This window comes from Phasianus colchicus, chromosome 29 (assembly GCF_987193195.1).
Source record: "Phasianus colchicus chromosome 29, bPhaCol1.hap1.1, whole genome shotgun sequence".
In the NCBI taxonomy this organism is placed as follows: Eukaryota; Metazoa; Chordata; class Aves; order Galliformes; family Phasianidae; genus Phasianus; species Phasianus colchicus.
In genome coordinates, this window is record NC_143464.1 from 2,675,509 (window position 1) to 2,696,846 (window position 21,338).

General features: G+C 52.3%; 3 protein-coding genes across 3 annotated transcripts; 2 read left to right on the forward strand and 1 right to left on the reverse strand.

Moving 5' to 3' along the window:
* Positions 1-957, forward strand: LOC149914603 (olfactory receptor 14J1-like). The gene has a single exon (XM_090126703.1). The coding sequence runs from the start codon at positions 1-3 to the stop codon at positions 955-957; it is 957 nt and encodes a 318-aa protein (XP_089982829.1).
* A 6,397-nt stretch (positions 958-7,354) lies between these two features.
* Positions 7,355-8,635, forward strand: LOC149914604 (uncharacterized). Its single transcript, XM_090126711.1, has 3 exons — positions 7,355-7,416; positions 7,516-7,587; positions 7,687-8,635. Exons 1-3 carry the CDS (start codon positions 7,380-7,382, stop codon positions 8,292-8,294), a joined length of 717 nt encoding a protein of 238 aa, XP_089982837.1. The 5' UTR covers positions 7,355-7,379; the 3' UTR covers positions 8,295-8,635.
* A 2,742-nt stretch (positions 8,636-11,377) lies between these two features.
* LOC149914605 (olfactory receptor 14J1-like) lies at positions 11,378-12,334 on the reverse strand. Its single transcript, XM_090126451.1, has one exon. It carries the CDS (start codon positions 12,332-12,334, stop codon positions 11,378-11,380), a length of 957 nt encoding a protein of 318 aa, XP_089982577.1.
* Between the last annotated feature and the right edge of the window lie 9,004 nt (positions 12,335-21,338).

Genomic DNA, 21,338 nt, shown 5'->3' on the forward strand with positions numbered 1-21,338 from the left:
ATGCCCAACAGCAGCTCCATCAGCGAGTTCCTCCTGCTGGCGTTGGCAGACACGCGGCAGCTGCAGCTCCTGCACTTCTGGCTCTTGCTGGGCATCTACCTGGCTGCCCTCCTGGGCAACGGCCTCATCAGCACAGCCGTAGCCTGCCACCACCGCCTGCACACCCCCATGTACTTCTTCCTCCTCAACCTCGCCCTCCTCGACCTGGGCTGCATCTCCACCACTCTGCCCAAAGCCATGGCCAATGCCCTCTGGGGCACCAGGCACATCTCCTACTCAGGATGTGTTGCCCAGACCTTCCTTTTTGTCTTACTCATGTCAGCAGAATATTCTGTCCTCACCATCATGTCCTATGACCGCTACGTTGCCATCTGCAAGCCCCTGCACTACGGGACCTTGATGGACAGCAGAGCTTGTGCCACCATGGCAGCAGCTGCCTGGGGCACTGGGGTTCTCTATTCCCTGCTGCACACTGCCAATACATTTTCCCTGCCTCTCTGCCAAGGCAATGCCATCAATCAGTTCTTCTGTGAAATTGCCCAGATCCTCAAGCTCTCCTGCCTTGGTTCTTACCTCAGAGAAGTTGGGCTTATCATATTTAGTGCCTTAATCTTTCTTGCTTGTTTTGTTTTAATTGTTGTGTCATATGCACAGATCTTCAGGGCCGTGCTGAGGATGCCCTCTGAGCAGGGACGGCACAAGGCCTTCTCCACGTGCCTCCCTCACCTGGCCGTGGTCTCCCTGTTTCTCAGCACTGGCATGGTTGCCTACCTGAAGCCACCCTCCATCTTCTCCCCATCCCTGGACCTGCTGGTGTCATTTCTGTACTCGGTGCTGCCTCCAGCAGTGAACCCCCTCATCTACAGCATGAGGAACCAGGAGCTCAAAGATGCTCTTCGGAAACTGATGACCAAATGCGTTTCGAAAGCAGTGAACTGCCCACCTTTTTCTATCTAAGAGTTTTAATACAAATATTAACAGAATCAAACTGTCTTACTTTGTTTATATATTATTTTTCTAAGTGTAATTTATTGATTGTTTTATTCCATGTTTTATTTATTGTAATGTTTTTCACTTAAATGTCATTATCCACATCAAGTACTACTCTGTTTGTACCTACCAAGCTTTAATTGCTAGCATTATAGTATTGTATTTAACAATTGTTAAATACCCTCACTGCAGCCCAAAACAGAACGCTAATCCGTAATGCTTACCTGTACCCTAACACTGTCCTGAAAACCTTAGCAAAACACCAAGCCCTTTCACTAAACCTTTGCTTACTTGCTGCCCCAAAAGGTGACGTCTAACCCTGAATCCCTATCCTGAACACCCAACACCCACAGACCCTGCTCCTGCGCTCTGTCCTCTTGAACATCAACCCCTCCCCTAAACCTAAACTTTGGGTACTTGGCCCTTCAGGGCAGAGCAGGAATGGTGGAGTCTTAGAGCAAATCCATGTAATGCAGTGATGAATGTGAGGCGATGTCTGTACGGGAGGTGACGTGTGACTGATCAGCTTGAGGCCATAAGGAGGAGGTGGGTAGGAATGCTGCCATGAGCTCAGCTCTACCTCTGAGGAGATTTATGGTTATGGTAATGGGGCCTCAATGCCTCCTTGCATCCCTGTGCAGAGGCTGGGAGGTGTCACACTGCTGTCCTTCACATGGAGTACAATCTGCCCCACCACACCAACCCCAGGATGAGCCCTGAGCTCATTCCCTCACATACGATGGATCTCCCCTCCGGGGTCTGGATGTCAGGCCTTGTCTTTCTTCATCAAACAAACCAGAAGATTTCTCAGCACAATGCTTTACCTAACTACAATCATTGCCTCCAATTCCCTGCTCTAACAAGTCCAAGGGAGGCTATGTTGGTAATGTCCCTCAGTGGGCCCAATTAGTACGCCAAGATCCCTCCTCTTTTTCTTCCAACTTTACTTTCTCAAGTGCTTACAGCATTCTCCTCTCAGTACCTGAAGTTGATAGACCTGGCATCAAATGTACCACGTGTCTCTCTGAAGTGCAGAAAGTTGCAGTGAGTCATGTCTGTTTCATAATATGCTTAAAGTCAAGATTTATACAGCTAGGTGGAGAGGTTTCATAATGTAGTAAAGGAAGAAGATTTCAAAGGGCACCCAATAATTTATTTTTTTTCTGATTTAAAGTAGTGCATCTTGTTGCTTTTGGAGCATCATTCACCAACTGATGTTGATCCAGAGAGTCTCCTAAGGAGAGCTGCATAGGCAGGAAAAGCAATTGCTTCAGGTCTGACACAGTACGGACAACCTGACTGCTCACCTCCCCAGGCCTGACGTGTCTGCTGTATGCCACCTGGCACTTGCATCACTTTTCCCGACAGCAGAATTCTCCACTGAAGTCTGCAGCTGGATGTTACAGTTCCTTCAGACCATTCCTTTACCTGCTTTCCTTAGAGAACTCTCTGCGCATGGGCACAGGACAGGTTTCCAACTTTAAATCAAGCAACAATAAAATACAATACAACTTCCCTAAAAACAGCATGTTCCTCAGCCATATCCCACCAGTGTGGTTCACCTTCCCAATAGGAGAAGTACTTTACATAGGTAGATAGGAAATGATAAATGTTAATAGGAAACACATTAATTGAAGGATAAATGATAAGGAGGAAAACCCCACTGTGTGATCACAAGCATCCCACGCCATCTCCAGAGGCCTCAGAGGTCCTTTCTGGAACAGGCAGCTTTCCGATAGGACCTGCAGAAGACCAGAGCCCCCTCGAAACTGCAGCAGGAGGGCAAGCAGAGCATGTTCCTTTGCATCCATCCTCTAACTCAGAGCAATTCTCCATAGCCCTTCTTCACAGAGTCACAGAATCACAGAGTCATAGGGGTTGGAAGGGACCTCCAGAGATCATGGAGTCAACCCCCCTGCCAAAGCAGGTTCCCTACACCAGGTCGCACAAGTAGATGTCCCGGCAGGTCTTGAATATCTCCAGAGAAGGAGACTCCACCACCTCCCTGGGCAGCCTGTTCCAGTGCTCCGTCACCTCGCCGTAAAGAAGTCCTTGTGCACATTGGTGCGGAACTTCCTATGCTCCAGTTTCTGGCCGTTTCCCCTTGTCCTGTCTCCACATACTACTGAAAAGAGTCTGGCCTCAACACTCTGACCCCCACACCTTAGATATTTATAGACTTGATTCAGGTCCCCTCTCAGTCTTCTTTTCTCAAGGCTAAACAGACCCAGCTCACTCAACCTTTCTTCACAGGGGAGATGCTCCAGTCCCTTCACCATCTTTGTGGCTCTCCGCTGGACTATTTCCAAGCAATCCCAGTCTTTCTTGTACTGGGGAGCCCAGAACTGGACACAGTACTCCAGATGAGGCCTTACCAGGGCAGATTAGAGAGGGAGGATCGCCTCCCTCGACCCATTTGCCATGCTCTTTTTAATGCACCCCAGAATGCCATTGGGCTTTTTGGCCACAAGGGCACACTTCTGGCTCATGGCCAACCTGTCGTCCACCAGGACACCCAGGTCCCTCTCCGCAGAGCTCCTCTCCAGCAGCTCATCCCCCAACCTGTACCGGTGCATGCGATTATTCCTCCCCAAATGCAAGACTCAACACTTGCTTTTGTTAAACCTCATCTGGTCTCTTACTGCCCAGCTCTCCAGCCTGTCCAGGTCTCGCTGAATGGCAGCACAGCCTTCAGGCGTGTCAGCCGATCCTCCCAACTTCGTATCATCAGCAAACTTGCTGAGGGTGGCCACCGTCCCCTCATCGAGGTCACGGATGAAGATGTTGAATGAGACCGGACCCAGCACCGACCCCTGAGGAACACCGCTGGTTACAGGTCTGCAACCGGACTCTGCAGCGCCAACGACGACCCTCTGCGCTGTGCCAGTCAGCCAGTTCTCAACCCACCTCACTGTCCACTCATCTATCCCACACTTCCTCAGCTTTGTTATAAGGATGTTGTGGGAGACAGTATCCAAGGCAAGCTAGAGGTAATAAATAATTTACAACATACAGATAGGCCAGCGACAACTTATGTATAGCCAGCATTGAAAATAGATGTCACGCACTGCAAGAGTATCCTGCCCAAATTAAAAGGACAATTTGTTACATGGCTCAGGGAGTGCCTGAAGAAGGTATTGAGGAAGATGGGGCACGTCCCCTCCGTACCCTTTGTTTAACAAGGACTCTGAAGAAAATCACCATATCAGTATGAACAAGAAGAGTTGAGACATCTTCAGGGCTGACACCAGATAACAAACAAATTAACAGTAATTAACAAATGTGAACCTTTGATACGATTGTGAACCTGGAGTACCCAGCCAGCGGGGAAACGCGGGAGGCAAGGGGGGAAGAACAGGGTATGCAGACTGTTGTGTTGTGTCCAGAGGTGCTCCTGCCCGTGGGACGCCCGCCATTGCAATCGCGACTAAAATCTGCTTTTCTCAGAGATCCCGTCCTGACAAAAATCACTGGGATGTTTCCAGCACCTGCAAGGGGTGCCTGTGTGTGTGTCCGTGTGAGCGTGCTGAACGAAACTCACAGGGCCGTGTGCTGCTCTGGGTGCGTGGTTTGCTCGCCTCTGCTCCTGAGACAGCCTGTCTGTCAGCTCCAAACGTACCCTGGGACGGACAGACGGACAGACAGCCAAAGGCGGTGCAGAGCGGTGGGATTGCACGCGTGCACGCGCACGAGGACGTTTCCTCGACGGCATCTGCGTGTGAGCGTGCAAAAGGGCTGCGTTGCACACGTGTCTGCACGCACGTGTGTGCCTGCATAACCACGGCTGGGAGCATCGGGGTCTTTGCACGTGGCTGCGTGGTTTTGCACACGACTGCACACTCGTCGGTGGTGCGTGCACATCGGTGCCCGCGTGTGTGAATGCAGAGGGGTGCGTGTGAGTGCCTCTTTGCACTCGTGTGCACGGTTCTGCACACACGCGCATACAGACGCTCCCAGGGGCCGTGGAAGCGGAGCGGGCGCGCGGCGACAGGCATCGCCGAAGTCAGCCGGGCCGCGGGCAGCCGAGACGCGCGCGGTGATGACGCAAAAAACCGCGCGACCACCACAGAAAGGACCCCGCGCGCAGAGCCCGCCCCGTTCCGCGGCCCGACCAATGGCAGCGCGACGGGGGCGGGCCGAGCGCGGGCTCTCCGCCAATGGCGGCCGCGGCTGCGGCCAGTCCGGGGGACGCCGGGCGGTCAGGGGAAGGCGGCGCGGGGCCGTCCGTCCCCCGTCGGCGCCGAGCCGTCCTCCGGAGTCGCCGTTCGGACGGGAGCCGGTCGGGAACGCGGTCGTTTCCGTTGATCGCTCTGCGCGTTCGTCGATTAAACGTCGAAGCTTCGTTTCCCGGCGCTTCTGCCCGCGGTCGTTTCTGCGGCTCCGATAACCCGCCCCGTCCCCGCGCCCGGCGCCGGGTGAGGACGGGGCGGCGCGAACGGCCGCGTCATAGGATGCGAGCGCCGGCCCCGTCGCTCCCCCCGCATCCCCTGCCGTCCTCGGCACCGCGTGGGAAATGGCTGGGCTGGGATTCTGGGAGAGCCGGGGCGGCTCAGCCCGCAGAAGAGGAGGCTCGGGGGGATCCCGGGCACGGCCGTCGGTCCCCGCAGGGAGGCGCGGAGTGGGGGATGTTGGGGTGGTTGCAGCGGGCCGAGAGCTGCGGCTCCTCCAGCTCCTCCTCGCTGCTGCCGCCAGTGCCCCCGTCGCCCTGCTTTGTGCCCGGGGAAGGAGATGGTCACGTACTGAGCGTCGGGTGTGTTGGCCCCAGTGGGGGCACTGGGCAGGACTGGTGGCCCTGGGAGGCTGTGGAGGGCCGCAGGAAGCGCTGGGCACGTATGGAGCTCTGGGTCAGTTCTGGGCTCCGCAGCTCCAGGCAGCCTCTCCTGTGCAAGCGCTGCAGGGAAGCTGCTCTGGGGGAAGGTTGTACTGCGCTCATCTGCAGAGGTCCCTTCCAGCCCCTGTGCTTCTGTGACAGGCGGATGTGTGAAGGGAGACGGCCAGCAGGTGGAAGTTTGGTGGCTTTGCAGAGTCAGAGCACTGCAGCCCTGCGATGCCACCGCGTGTCTGAGCGTCATCAGCCACGTCCCTCCCTTTGTCTCCCTTCACTGCAATGGGAGCTGAGTTGTGTGCAGCTGCAGGGCTGGGGCACCCACGGCCTGTCTGGGCAGCAGTGCCAGGGCCTCGGCTGCCTCTGGGATGAACTTCCCTGACATCTAATCCAAATCTGCCCCCTTTATGTTAAAACCATTCCCCTTTGTCCCATCACCATCTCGACACGTAAAAAGTTCATTTCCATCAAGTTTATCATCTCCACTGAAACAATGGAAGGCCACAGTGAGCAGCCACAGCGAGTGTTGGTGACGGGGCAGGCAGAGAGCAATGCCTGTGACAGTGTCACAGAGAATCCTTGTGAGCTCAGGGGAGAGGGGCTGACCTCAGCGGTCATGGAACCCCCCGCTGCCACTCTCGAGCTCCCGCGGCAGGTAAGGCAGCAGGCTGCTCTGCTCCTGGCACTGCGGCCCTCCGGGTGATCCCAGTGCCCCAGATCTCAGCCCGGCGCCCATTTGGGCATTTCCCCACAGAGAGAATCCCTTCAGGGACGCTGACGGTGCTTCCGACACCCGACGCTGCTTTCTTTGGATCCCTTGTGCCACCACCGGCCACTGCTGCAATGCAGCCCAGCATTGGCGGAGCAGTGCCGGTGTCACCGCAACCCCTCCCTGTCCCCAGTGTCACCCACGTGGTGCCTCAGGCCTCCGTCTGGCCTGGGCTACCAGTTGTCCAGGGACAGGGAGCGCAGCTCCCACCTGGGGGGCTGCCTCCAGCCATGGTTCAGCTGCCACCCAGGGGGCAGCACTTACCGCTGCTGCAGCTGCTACCCTGGGATCAGCACCCAGGCATGGCTCCCCCCACGGCCCCTGCCCACTGCTGGGGACATCCCCTACTGGCAGGGACGCCGCAGCCCCAGCAGCCGATGGGGCTGTGGCCTGGGGCCGTGTTCCATGGGGAGCCCCCGCAGCCCGCAGGCAGCTGCCCGCTGCAGGCCTCCGGCAGCCCCGTCCTTCTGCCAGCACCTTCAGTGCGGCAGCAGGTGCTCCCCGTGCCCTGCACGCTGCCCGCCAGCTGGGAGCAGGCGGTGGGGCCCTTTGGAGATGCCGTGGTGCTCACGGAGGACCAGGGGCACCCAGCGCCCACCGACGTGTGCCCCCATCCCACCACGGCTCCGCTCACCTGCAGCACCGCAGCGCTGGAATCAGGTGGTGAGTTTGGGGCTGCAGAGCGGGCGGCAGGCTGTCCGCACCGGCTGGCTGTGGGAAAGCTGGCATTGCCCCACTGGGGATTTTCTTGCTTTTCCAGCAGTGACAACGAGCGCAGACGTCTTGCAGGACACCATGGACATCGATGACCTCCTGACGTGGATGAACAGCGGTGAGTTTGGGGGCAGCAGAGCTGGCAGGGAGCTGTTTGCATTGAGCGGGTGTGGGAAAGCTGGAATTGCCCGTGTGGGGATTTTCTTCCCTTTTCCAGAAGTGACATCCAGCACAGAGATCCCGGACGACATCCCGGACATGGATGACCTCCTGGCGTGGGTCAACAACGGTGAGTCTGGGGGCTGCAGAGCTGGTGGGGGGGTGTCTGCATTGGGTGGCTGTGGGAATGCTGTGATCATCATTCTGGGGGATGTTCTTGCTTTTTCAGAAGTGACGAGCCCTCTGGAGATCCCCCAGCAGAACCAGGACCTCGTTGATGTCCAAGCAGAGGGGACCGATTGCACTGAGACTGTGGAAAATGGTCACAGTGAGCTGCTGCCAGAACTGAACGTCCAGGAAAGGGCAGAGCTGCTGCGGTGGATCGATGCCACGCAGCCACCGAGCCCAGCTGTCCCCAGCAGCCTCAACAGCGCTCCTTTCATCACAGCGCTCCCTGACTTTCCCTGGGCCGGCACGGAGCTCAGCGGAGAGGCAGAGGCTGATGCCAGGCCCATCAGCGACCTGTTCTGGAGGCAGCCAGCATGCTGTGGGCAGCTCTCCGAGTCGCTGCCCTTTGGGCATCTGACAGAAGAGGCGCGGCAGAGGCAGCCCCGGGTGGTTCTCACCCGCCTGGCGCTGCCACCCGGCTGCATCTCCTGCCACGTGCCAGACGACCCCCACGGGGATGGCACCGAGCCGGCCGAGTGCCCAGCGCCCGCCTGCACCACCGGGAAAGGCAAGAGCAGAGGGCACGAGCAGCGCACTGGCAGCGTCCCAACCAGAAAGAGGGAGCTGCCCCTGGGCCAGGACGCTCCAGGACAGAAACGCCGGCGCTAGGTGAAGCTGGGTGGGCTCAGCACGAGCGGGAGCATCCGCAGAAACCAGCCCATGTGGTGCAGCAGGAGGCACGGCCATAGCCAACAAAGAAGCCTACCTGTAGCCCTGGGCTCCTCGCCGGCCCCAGTGGCACACAGAGAGCAGCAGCAGTGCTCCAGGGGCACCAGCACCGGCCCAGCCCTACCCCTCCAAACCTGGGCTGTCTTCAAACGTCATCTTGGACTAGGACGATGTGGGACTGTGTTAAATTACGTTGTGTTAAGTCCTGTTAGATTCTGTTCAGTTATGATCAATTATGTTATTTTACATTACGTTATATTATTAAATGTTTTGCATTCACTTTCCTACGCCTCCACCTGCAGTTGTTCATGCAGCACCAAATCCCCCCCAGGCCCCCTGCAGACACCTGTGGGGCACGATGGGGCAGCAGAAAGGGCCGTGTCCCAGGCCTGCCCTCACCGGCCCAATTCCACCCCTCCAAAATCCCCTCTCCCCCTCAGTCAGCACTGCCTGGGAACGTAAGAATGGGGAATGGTTGGGGTGGGATTCTGGGAGAGGTGGGGCGGCTCAGCCTGCAGAAGAGGAGGCTCAGTGGATCCTGGGCACCGCCATCAAACCCTGCAGTGAGGTGCAGAGAGGACGGAGCCAGGCTGCACCCAGCAGTACCCAGCAGCAGGACCGGAGGCTCGCACTGCAGCACAGCAGGTTTCCCTGTATGTCACCACTGAGCCCCCAGCTTGGGTCAGCACTGTTCGATATTTTTGCCCGTGATCAGGATCACTCAGAATCACACACACAATTGCCAGGGTTGGAAGGGACCTCAAGGATCATGCATCTCCAACGCCCCTGCCACATGCAGGGCCACCAACCTCCTCATTTAATGCTAGACCAGGCTGCCCAGGCCCCATCCAATCTGGCCTTGAACACCTCCAGGGATGGGGCATCCACAGCCTCTTTGGGCAGCCTGTTCCAGTACCTCACCACTCTCTCTGTAAAGAATTTCCCCCTGACATCCAACCTAAATCTCCCCTCCCTCAACTTAAAACCATTTCCCCTCGCCCTGCAGTTATCAATCCTTTCAAAGAGTTGATTTCCCTCCTGTTTGTAGGCTCCCTTTAGGTACTGAAAGGCTGCAGTGAGGTCACCCCGCAGCCTTCTTTTCTCCACGCTAAACAAGCCCAGCTCCTTCAGCCTGTCCTCATAGGGGAGGTGCTCCAGTCCCCTGATCATCTTTGTGGCCCTCCTCTGGACCCTCTCCAACAGTTCCCTGTCTTTCTTGTACTGGGGGCTCCACACTTGGACGCAGTACTCCAGATGGGGCCTCACAAGAGCAGAGTAGAGGGGAACAATCACCTCTCTGTCCCTGCTGGCCACCCCTCTTTTGATGGAGCCCAGGATCCCATTTGCCTTCCGAGCCGCAAGGGCACACTGCGTTAATTTTTCATCTATCGGGACCCCCAGGTCCTTCTCCACAGGGCTGCTCTCAAGAACCGCTCCTTCCAGTCTGTAGGGATGCCTGGGATTCCTCCGGCCCAAGTGCAAAACTCTGCACTTTGCCGTGTTGAACCTCATCAGGTTCACCCGGGCCCACCTTTCTAGCCTCTCGAGGTCCCTCTGAATGGCATCCCGTCCTTCAACCATGTCGACCGCACCACTCAGCTTGGTGTCGTCAGCAAACTTACTGAGGGTGCACTCAACTCCATCATCGATGTAATTGATAAAGATGTTAAAGAGCACCGGTCCCAAGACAGACCCCTGGGGGACGCCACTCGTTACCGGCCTCCACCTGGACATAGAGCCATTGATGTCCACCCTCTGTCTGTGGCCTTTCAACCAGTTTCTTATCCATCGAGTGGTCCACCCATCAAATCCACATCCCTCCAATTTGGAGATAAGGATGTGGTGGGGGACCATGTCAAAGGCCTTGCTCAAGTCCAGGTAAATGACATCGGTCGCCTTTCCCTTGTCCACCGATGCCGTCACTCCATCATAAAAGGCCACCAGATTGGTCAAGCATGACCTTCCTCTGGTGAAGCTGTGCTGGCTGTCATGGATCACACACCCTTTCCTCATGTGATCAATCATGTCATCCAGGATGACCTGCTCTGCCCTGCATAACCAAGTACCCAAAGTTTAGGGTTAGGGGAGGGGTTGAAGGTGAGGAGGGCAGAGTGCAGGAGCAGGCTCTGTGGGTGTTGGGTGTTCAGGATAGGGATTAAGGGTTAAAAGTCACCTTGTGGGGCATAGATTATGCAAAGATTTAGTGAGAGAGTTTGGTGTTCTGCTAAGGTTTTCAGGACAGTGTTAGGGTACAGGTAAGCATTACAGATAGGTGTTTTGTTTTGGGCTGCAGTTTGGGCTAGCGTTAAATATAACATTTTAATGCTAGCAACTAAAGCTTGGTTTTAGAATGAGTGGGAGAGTAAGTGTGGGAATCTGTGCAGTCCGTTCCTTGGGAATGTTCTTGGCAGCAACTTTTAAAGAAGCCCGGAGCCTTCAGGCACTGCTATGAGGAGATCTCCATTAACAGGAGACATGCTGTGGTGGAAACAATCTGTGTGACACAAGTGCTCACTGCGTGTCCTTGCTTGTGTTTGCAGCCACAGAGCAGCACTGTCACCAAGCCACAGGAGCTGCAATGCTAAGGGTCAATGGGATTGAGTTTCAGCTCAACACACCATCACCACACCACTGAATTCTGTCTCTTAGCACAACATTGTGCATTTTCATGCACAGTTTGATTAACAGTTGTATGCTTCCTGCAGGATTTTGGGTTTCTGAGAACAGTTTACGCCAGCAGCTCCAGAAATGTTTCATAGGAAGGAAGAGAAATGAAGCCATTACATGTCCTTTGTTTTGTTAAACTTCACAGAAATGCTGGTCACTCATGTACAGCGTGTCTGGGCAACACTGAATAGGTACAAACTGAGTACTACTGGATGTGAATAGTGATGTTTCAGCAAAAAACATTAGAGTACATAAAACACACACACAAAAAAATTCAATAAATTACACTTAGAAGATGAATATACAAACCAAAAAAAAAAGGCAGTTGTATTCCGTTAAAATCTGCATTACAATGCTTAGGTAGAAAAATGTGGGCAGTTCACTGCTTTCGAAACGCATTTGGTCATCAGTTTCCACAGAGCATCCTTGAGCTCCTGGTTCCTCCTGCTATAGATGAGGGGGTTCACTGCTGGAGGCACCACCGAGTACAGAAATGACACCACCAGGTCCAGGGATGGGGAAGAGATGGAGGGTGGCTTCAGGTAGGCAACCATGGCAGTGCTGAGAAACAGGGAGACCACGGCCAGGTGAGGGAGGCACGTGGAGAAGGCTTTGTGCCGTCCCTGCTCAGAGGGCATCCTCAGCACGGCCCTGAAGATCTGCACATAGGACAGCACAATGAAAACAAAGCACCCGAAGGCTAAACAGACACTAACAAGGAGAAACCCAAATTCCCTGAAGTAGGAGTGTGAGCAGGAGAGCTTGAGGATCTGGGGGACTTCACAGAAGAACTGATCCACAGCATTGCCTTGGCAGAGAGGCATTGAAAATATATTGGCAGTGTGGAGCAGGGAATAGAGAACCCCAGTGCCCCAGGCAGCTGCTGCCATGGTGGCACAAGCTCTGCTGTCCATCAAGGTCCCGTAGTGCAGGGGCTTGCAGATGGCAACGTAGCGGTCATAGGACATGATGGTGAGAATGAAATACTCTGCTGAAAACAAAGAGAAAAAGAAAAAGACCTGTGCAGCACATCCTGCGTAGGAGATGATCCTGGTGCCCCAGAGGGCATTGGCCATGGCTTTGGGCAGAGTGGTGGAGATGCAGCCCAGGTCGAGGAGGGCGAGGTTGAGGAGGAAGAAGTACATGGGGGTGTGCAGGCGGTGGTGGCAGGCTACGGCTGTGCTGATGAGGCCGTTGCCCAGGAGGGCAGCCAGGTAGATGCCCAGCAAGAGCCAGAAGTGCAGGAGCTGCAGCTGCCGCGTGTCTGCCAACGCCAGCAGGAGGAACTCGCTGATGGAGCTGCTGTTGGGCATTTGGTTCTTCTGGGCATCAGTACCTGTTCAAGGAGGAATAAATCAAGGACAAGTCTTTCTATGTGGGGAGGGTTCATTCAGCTCCCTGATGTGGTCTACATTTCATGGGGTCCGGTTTGCCATGAGGGACTCTGCACTTATCTCTGTGCAGATAAGCAGACTTGTCCCTATGGGTACATGGGAATGTGGTGATGGTGTGGGGTCAGGCTTTCTTTTCAGAGTGTATCAGATAAAATCACTTCTAGTACAGAAGTGCTGGTTGGCATCTGAACCTTAATGCCAAAAATATGTGGGTCAAAAATTGGAATTCTAGGGATTGCTTTTTCCTACAAATTCTCACCCTGCTCAGTATGCCTAAGGAGTGTTTGCTGAAGTCTGAACAGCTGTAAGACCTGAGAGGCAAAGGGATTCACTGCTGCTTAGTGCAGGGTAAGGGGAGCTGACTGGCTTTCTTTCCAATTGCTCTGAGCTTGACTACTTAGCAGATGCAAGACAATTGCATTACCATAAAGTTCTGAAGTCAGACCCAGCTCAGAAAACAGGAGTCCTCTGCCCATCACTTTGTATTCACCCTTTCTCAATGTACTTCAGCAGTGCCTCATCACCACACATTTGCAAATGACCCCTAACACTGATTTCACCAACCCCACAGCATTTGCATATTGCATCTCTCTGCTTCTTCCCTGCACTTTGATCGCCTGACTAGGGGAAATATTTGCATCCTGAAGGTCAGCTCACGGTTCCTAAGGACGCCTCAGGGAGATGTGTCCTACTGATGGCATCTCATTAAGGGAAAGCCAGCTCCTTCCCAGCCTCACAGACTGCATTGCCCACAGCCCCAGGCAGTGGCTCTCAGCCCCTGTGCACTGCAGAGGGTGATGGACACGTGCCTGGGGAGATGCTGCTCTGCTCTGCTGGAGCTCTGCCTGCACAGGAGGTGGTTCACGCATCGGACCCCATGTCATGTGGGCAGAGGCTTTTCTAGGTGGGAGCTTGCTCAGAGGAAGGTCCCTGCACTGAAGGGGGTAATTCCCTGATCATATCTCTGTGGTCTGCAGATTTTCATCCTGAGGGGTGTTTTCCTGTCATTTCCCTGACTGAGCATACAGACACCAGCCCAAACGCTCTGCATTCCTATTTGCTGTCCATAACCCACCCTGTTTGCGGGGCACTGTCTAAGTGCATGTTTATTTTTTCAAGTGAAAAAGGGAACTTAAGAGAACTCCCATGGCTTTATTGAAAGAATATATACATTGAAGGAAAGCAGAGAGGTAAAATGCACTTAAGGGTTCTCTCTTGATGTGCCCTCAGAGCTGTGCTCTGATGCTGCAGCAGGGAAGCCCTCAGCTGGAACAGCTCTTATTCCATGATAAAGAAACACAGAGTGTATGCAGCCTGATCTCTACTGGGAAGTGCCAGATTTGGTGATCCCTCTTGGAAAAGTGTTTGCATTACCTATAGTGAGAGACTTACCTTGTCAGTGGCTGAAAGCAATGCTCCTGCAGTGAGGTCGCAGCCCGCTCACACCCCTTATATCCTGTAATCCCTCTCTCCTTTCTCTTCCATCTTCATGTCACCTGCAGAATGTGCCCCTAGTACTGATGCACAGTACACGGGAGCTGCTCTTAGTCAGAGCTGTGTCTCTGCAGCACTGCCCACTTGTAGGAGCTCCCTGTGTCCCAGGAGCTCAGAACAGCTCAGCAGCGGAGGATTTCATTTTTATCCACTGATCCCCCCGGAGATGATCCTGGGTCTCTGTGGCCAACAGCTCCTGAAAAACAACAGCATCATGATTGTACTCTGAAATCTGCTGCGTTAACCACCAAATGTCCACTGGACAGTGACCAATTGCATACATGTGGTTAGTCCTGCCAGAGAGTGTTTGCTAAAACAAAAAGGGCACACAGACCTGGACAGGGAGGGGTGGACTTTCCCTGGGCAGGGCAGCGATCCAGCTGAAGCAGTGCAGGCATCTCATCCCTAGATGAGACCAGAGAAAGATTAGGAATACTTGTGGCAATCCTGAATGAGAACAAACTTCCTGCATTTATGGCATCTCAAAGTGTCTTTTTCACCCGTCTCCATGGAGCATGGAGAATTTTGCAGGTGACTAAATGGCTGGGCTCCCAAAAGAAGAGCCAGATCTTTGTTCTCCTTCTGCTGCACATTCTGTATCACAAGGCACTGCAAAGCTAATATGCATCTTTATTCCTCAACTGATGAAAACCCATGTGAATGGCATCAGAAGCAGCCTAGTGTTGTGCTGATTTCCTTAGTTGTCCAGCAAACTCACATGCAGCTGCAAATGCAACTCAGGGCCTTCAGGAAAGCCATGCCCTAGCAGAGTCCGTGCTGCTTGGACAGCTCTGAGCCTTACAATGGGTCTAACGCATGTGTGCCACCTTCTGAACAAAAATAACATAGATGCACTAAATCCAATGATCCATCCTGGGTAGGTTTGTTGTCTTATGTGTTTTTACACTAATGAGAACAGCAACACATGCTGAGCTAGAAATGCTGGTAGAGTTGCTCTTGTTTGGACCACAGGGACATGGTTAAATGGCTTCCACAACTGGACTGTAGCACCAGGGGATACAGAGTCTTAACGATGGATGGATGAGGAGACAAGGAAGGGCGACTGCTCTCTGTGAGAGTGCACTGAGCTCTTCCTGGGGATGGCAGAGCAGAGAGGACAGAGCAAATTGAAATGGCAAACAGAGGAGACCAACAGTGTCTGTTCCTGGCTTCCTGATCAGGAAGAGCAAGTGGAAGGTGCCCTCTGCAGACAGATGGGAGCCTCATGTTGTCAGGCCCTTATCCCCGGTGGGGGCCTTTTTCACTGCAGTATCTGCAGCAGGGACAACACAGCAGGGCATGCACCATCCAGAAAATCTCTGGAGAGCACAGCCGGCAGCTTCTTGACCAAGACATAGAGGATCGGAAGAGGAGAGGTGCTTTGCTAGATCTCATACTCACCAGCAGCAAGGACCCATGGGGAATGTGATGGTCAAAGAGAACCTGATCTGCAGTGGCCATGGGATGGTGGAGCTGAGGAGTCTGAGGGGAGGGAAAAGGACAAACTCACATCTTTGGACTTCAGGAGAGCACACTTTGGCTTCTTCTTCAAGTCTGTGGTGTACAGTACAGAAAGAAAGCATGTAGGAAGTGTAAACAAGAAGTGGTCAGCTGGGAGCAGTGCAGAGTGTCTGCACTATTGTACCTGCTGAGATGTGTTTAAGAAGGCCAAAGTTCAAACACAGCTGAATCTGCCCAGGCATATCAAACACAATAAAGATTTGTAGAAATACATGGGCAGCTCAAGGAACACTGTGGCCAGTGTGTACCAACAGTAGAATGGGGCAGGGTACCTGGCATGAAGGGCATGAAGGGCATGAAGGGCATGATGAGTCCTGTGCTGCATGGGACCATCTAAAACAACAACTGAGAAAGAAGAAAAAAGCTCATTACCACAGTGTAACTCCATTTATACAAAGACTGAGAGATGTCACGGACAGCTCTGGGCAGGGAAATTCTGGGGAGAAACAGGCACCGTGCAAGACACAAATGGATCTTCTTTTCTAAGCTGTAAGCCTTAAAGATGTTCATTAATGTCAGTAAAATTGAAAAAAAAAGAAATGAAGACTAAGATAGAAATCAGTGAAAATAAGTTAACAAGATTCTCACTTGTAGTATCCTCAGGAGTCCTCTCTCTTTTGGCGTTGGAAACACAAGTCTTTGAGAAGATCTTTGGTCTTCTATGTTTTTATTTTTTCTTAAATACAGTGTTTTCCAGAACTGTGTTTGCAGGACATAGATGCCTTCACGTACAGGGAGACAGACAGTGGTGCCAGTGCCAATGCCCTGTGACCAATGCCCAGCGTCCACTGCTGCTCTACCCTGCCGCGTATTTGATGTCCCTCATTCTCCAGGTGTCTCCAGCTCTCCTAAATCATGACCATGGTTCAGGGCATGTTTTCAGCAGGCCATCTGGACATTGCTCTCCAGATTTCCCCATCCCTTCCTCTTTGTTCACTCTGATACCTCCAAACTATCTGGCTGATCTGTCACCTTTAGGAAGATTTCTGGAACTTGCTCCATCTGTCCAAACTCCGATGGACTCTTTGATCTGCTCCTTAACTGTGATTATATCTATCCCTTCCTCTCTCTGCCTAACTCATTTTTTGTACAACTATTCTCTGTGAAAGACAAACCTCATTAGATGTGGCTTGGACAAGGCATGCAATTGTTCATTCAGTTGCATCATGTTTACAACTGTTTGTTGGAAAAAAAAAAAAAAGAGAGAGAGAAATATTTAATTACCCATGTGCAGCTTATTCTTTGAAAAAGCCAGTTGGATTTGGTGCAAAGGAGTTTTAACACTGAGTTGGGGACTGCAGAGGAGAAGTGTGATGGGAGGAAAAGTGATGGAAGTCCCACGGGGCCAATGTGAATAGAAATGGAGTGGGGTAGCAGAGGAGGACATTTGTCCATACACTGACAGAGCAAATCTCATTAGGGAACATCCTGTGTCAATATCAATTGCCAAGTGCTGCTGCAACTTCTTGTTTAAACTCAACTATAAATAAATAAATAAATGATCTTCATTAATGCCTGTTGTTCTCTTCCTCTTTTAGATGTCTCCAGATACCTGTCCAGTTTGCTGTACAAGTTCTGAACAGCTGAAGAAGATGACAGGAAGGCACAAGGCACAGGAGGGCTCTTCAGGTTGTAATGGGCCCCAGGGAGCATTTGCTGCTGAGTCCATCACCTCCAGTGCAGAAAGAAGATTGCACAAAGTGCTCAAGAAGACAAAGTCAGAAGGAACAGTGAAGTTTCTTGGAGTAGTAATGGGCCCCACTGAGGGCCATGGACAAGCAAGCTTCCCCAGGGACTTTTTAGAGCAGATAATTGGAAGCCATGATTGCAGGCAGACCAAGGCACTGGGATGGTGGCTGTGATGCTGAGCAAAGCCTCCTTTGTCTTCTGAAGCAGAAAGGCCAAGGCCTGATGCCCAGAGCCTTGGCAGGGAGATCGTGTCCCTCCTGCTGGCTCAGGGCCCTTCCTGGGGCAGTGGGATGGAGGTTTGTCTGATGTCAAATGAAAGACCAGGGCACAGCAGCTGCCAGACTCTGCATGGGGTGCAAGGATGCCGTGAGGCCCAAGTCCCATGTGGGCAGTGTGTCTCATGCCAGGATGTGGGATGTGAGAAGGGCCCAGTCAGGACATGTACTCAATCACAAGGGAATTCTGAACTTCAGATGTCTCAGTGCTCGAGCCCTCCATTGGACTGTCTCCAATAGTTTTATGTCCTTTATGTTCTTTGGTGCCCAGAACTCCACCCAATGGTCCAGCTGAGGCTGCAGCAGTGCAGAGCAGAGTGGGACAAACCCCTCCCTCACCCAGCTGGCAATGCCATGATCAATGCACCCAGAGGACAGCTGGCCTTCCTGGCTGCCTGGGCACACTGCTGACTCATGTTTGATTTGATGATGACCAGGACCCCCAATCCCTTTCATTGGGACTGCTCTCCAGTGTCCCATTTCCCAGTCAGTGTGTATGTCCAGGGTTGCACCTACCCACGTGCAGAATCAGGCACTTGTTCTTGTTTTACTTCATGTGGTTGTGCCTATCCAGTTCTCTAACTTCAGCACAGCTCTCTGTAAGTCCTCTCCACCCTCAATGGAGGAAACATTTCCACCGAATTTGGTGTCATCAGCAAACTGGCTCAAACATCTTCTAGTCCTACATGCAAGTCATTCACAAAAACATTGAAGAAAAGCGGCCTTCAAATGGAGCCCTGGGAAACCCTGCTAGTGACCATCCACCAGCCTGATCGAACTCCACTTAATGTGATCATTTGGGCAGGATCCATTGGCCAACTGCTCACTGCTCACCCAGCAGTTTTTTTCTGTCTAGACCTATGCAGTTTGTCCAGAAGAATTATCTAAGAAAGAATATCAAAAGCTCCACTGAAATCGTCAAGGATAACATCAGCTGTTTTACCTTGGTCAACCAGATGTGTGATTTTGTCATAAAAGGACGCTAAGTTTAACGGGAACTTCACTCATGAACTTGTGTGGGCTGTGACCAGTGACAGAATTATTCTACTGAGGTGTTTCTCAGTAAATACCAGCATCTTTTTTTGCATAATTATACCAGGCATAGAAATGAGACCGACAGCTCTGTAATGGCCTAGATAATCTTTCTTGTTCTTATTTAAAACTGGAACAACGATTGACATCTTCCTGTCAACTGGGTACTTGCATGACCCTAGACTTCATCTGATGCCTCTCAAATGAGAGCCCAGAGCAAACTAATAAGGTGTCATCAGTGAAAGAATGTAGATCTGTCATATAGCTTTGTAACACCTTGAACTCCAGAGGATGCCACAAATTCTATGAGAAAGAGTATCAAAAGCTCCACTGAAAGCAGCTGGCTTCCCTTGGTCAACCAGATGGGTGAGCACTTCACAAAAGGACGTTAAGTTAAACAGGACCTTCCCCTCACTAGCAAGCATTGCCTGTGACCAATGACAGAATTCTTCTTAATTCATCCTCTCCAGGTGTTTTTCAATAACTCCCAGCATTATTTTCTCCATCACTTTAACACACTGAGAGACAGTGAGACAGACAGGTCCATAATTGCTGGGGTCTTCTTTCTTACTTTTCTTTAAAACTGGAACAATGTTTGCCAGCTTCCTGTCAACTGGGAACTGGCATAACCCCAGACTTCTTCTGATGCCATTCAAGTGAGAGCCCAGAGCAAACTAATAAGGTGTAATCAGTGAAAGACTGAAGATGTGTCATAGCTTTGTAATGCCTTGAACTCCAGACTATGCCACAGATGGAGCAGAGAGGAAGATCTGGCTCTTGTGTTCTGAGCTCATCCATTTGGGCAGCAGAATGACACAACATGCTCCATGGGGACAGGTGCAAAAGGCACAGTGGGTGCCCCAAGCACAGGGCTGTGGTGGCATTTAGGATGGCCACGAATACCTCCCTTCTGGCCCTCAGCTGATGCTCAGGAAGGAGCTGTCTGTCTCACAGATTTTCCACCACAGTTTACAAGCACGAGCACACAGCTAGGATCACCCCAGGCACCTTGGTCATCCCTGAGTGTGTGTGTGTGAGCAGTGCAGTCCCTGTTGAATAAAGAGCAAGGATTCAGATGAGGGGCTCACACGCAGACACCTCACTGTGCACATCTGAACTCAGCTAAGAGGACTTCTGGCTCCCATGATCCTGTGAGGAACAGAATCCCATTTCAGCTCCAGGGTTTGCATCTGAAGATGAAATGCCTAAACTTAGTGTTAGGGTGAGATGGCCTGATAGAAACAGGACAAGGGGAAATAGCTTTAAATTTAAAAGGGGACTGAGGTTAGATGTTAAGAAGACATTTTTTTACACACGGGCACTGGAAAATGTTGCCAAAAGAAGCTGTGGATGACCCATCTTTGGAGGCATTCAAGGTCAGAATGGATGAGATTCTGGGCAGCCTGATCTGGTGTTTGGCAACTCTGGCCATGGCTAGGGACCAGAACTGGGTGATCTTCAAAGTCCCCTCCAGCCAAAACTTTTCTATGGTTCTGTGATGTTACGACTGCATTTACAAGTCATGAATGGAGCATTTCCAGATTTGCCATTTGTTTCTCTCATGATAAAATTTCTTCTTGTAGGAACAACTGTGCTTTCGGAATCCAGTGGATGTGTTGATTAATTGAGCTGACTTTGAAGTACATTCTGTAGCTATGACCCTACTGCGTTGCAGGAGCTCTCAGTTCAGGAGGGCCATGGATACCTTGAGGGAGAGAAGGAAATCACATTCTCTGCTGCTGAGCTGGGTTGGGCTCCTGGGACACAGGGAGCTTATAGTAGTGGGCAGCACAGCAGAGAGACAGCTGTGCCCAGGAGCAGCTCCTGTGCAGCACACAGCTGGACTGGGGACATGATCTGCAGAAGGAAAGAGCTTACAGGCTGTGAGGTACGTTTGCAGGCTGTGAGATCACTGAAGGAGCATTGCTCACAACCCTTGACAAGGTAATTTCTCATTGCAGGCAATGTTGTGGCTTTTTCTGCGGGGATCACTATGCTGGTGACATCCCATTGCAGATCAGGCTGCAAACTCTGTTTCTTTATCATGGAAAAAGACCTGCTCCCAGCCAGGGCTTCTGTGCTGCAGCATCAGAGCACAGCCCTGAGGGCTGCGTGTCCCAGGACGGCTGCAGGCTGTGCAGCCGGGGCTGCAGCCGGGTGCCCAGGGCTGTCCTGCAGAGCAGGTCCCTGCTGTGCCCCAGGGGCTGTGTGCCGGGCCAGGGACTCTGCTGCCTGCCAGGCTCAGCACTCAGCACTCAGCACTCAGCCTGCCCAGGGAGCTGCCCAGGGCACTGCGGGGAGACCTGTGGGGGAAGGAGCCCCCCGGCAGGGCAGGGCAGGGCAGGGGCCCTCTGCTGCCACAGCTGCTGCCTGGGCAGGGGGATCACAGCTACACTGCACTGTAGGCTGTTTCCAAAGGCACTTTGCAAGAGGAGAGAGAAGGCAGGGATTTTCCATTTTCTGTACATAGGAAAGGGGAAGTGTTTTAGACAGAAATCTGAAAGGAGCTGTGGAATATGAAAACTGGGAATCCTGAATTGTACATTTCTCATTCTGCTGTTTTATGAATCATGTCCTCAAGTGCTTTCAGTTTCTCCTCTCCCAAAGGACAGCACCACCTGAAATTATCGTAATTCTCTGCAGACGAGAACAATGCACTTTGTCTGCAAACAGGCAGCTTTCTCTAAGAGAACTTTGAATGCACAAAAGTTGACATGGGCACTCTGTGTGCAGACAGGTAAAGACATGAGACATGGAAATGGCTTGTAAGAGTAAAATATCCAGGCAGCTGAGATATGATCATAGAATGAGAGGAAATAAGAGCCCCATAAGCTTCTACTTATTAAGGTACGGTGAAGCTCATTAAAATAAACTCCCGTAATGGAGTTAAATGAACATTATCCATAGACATA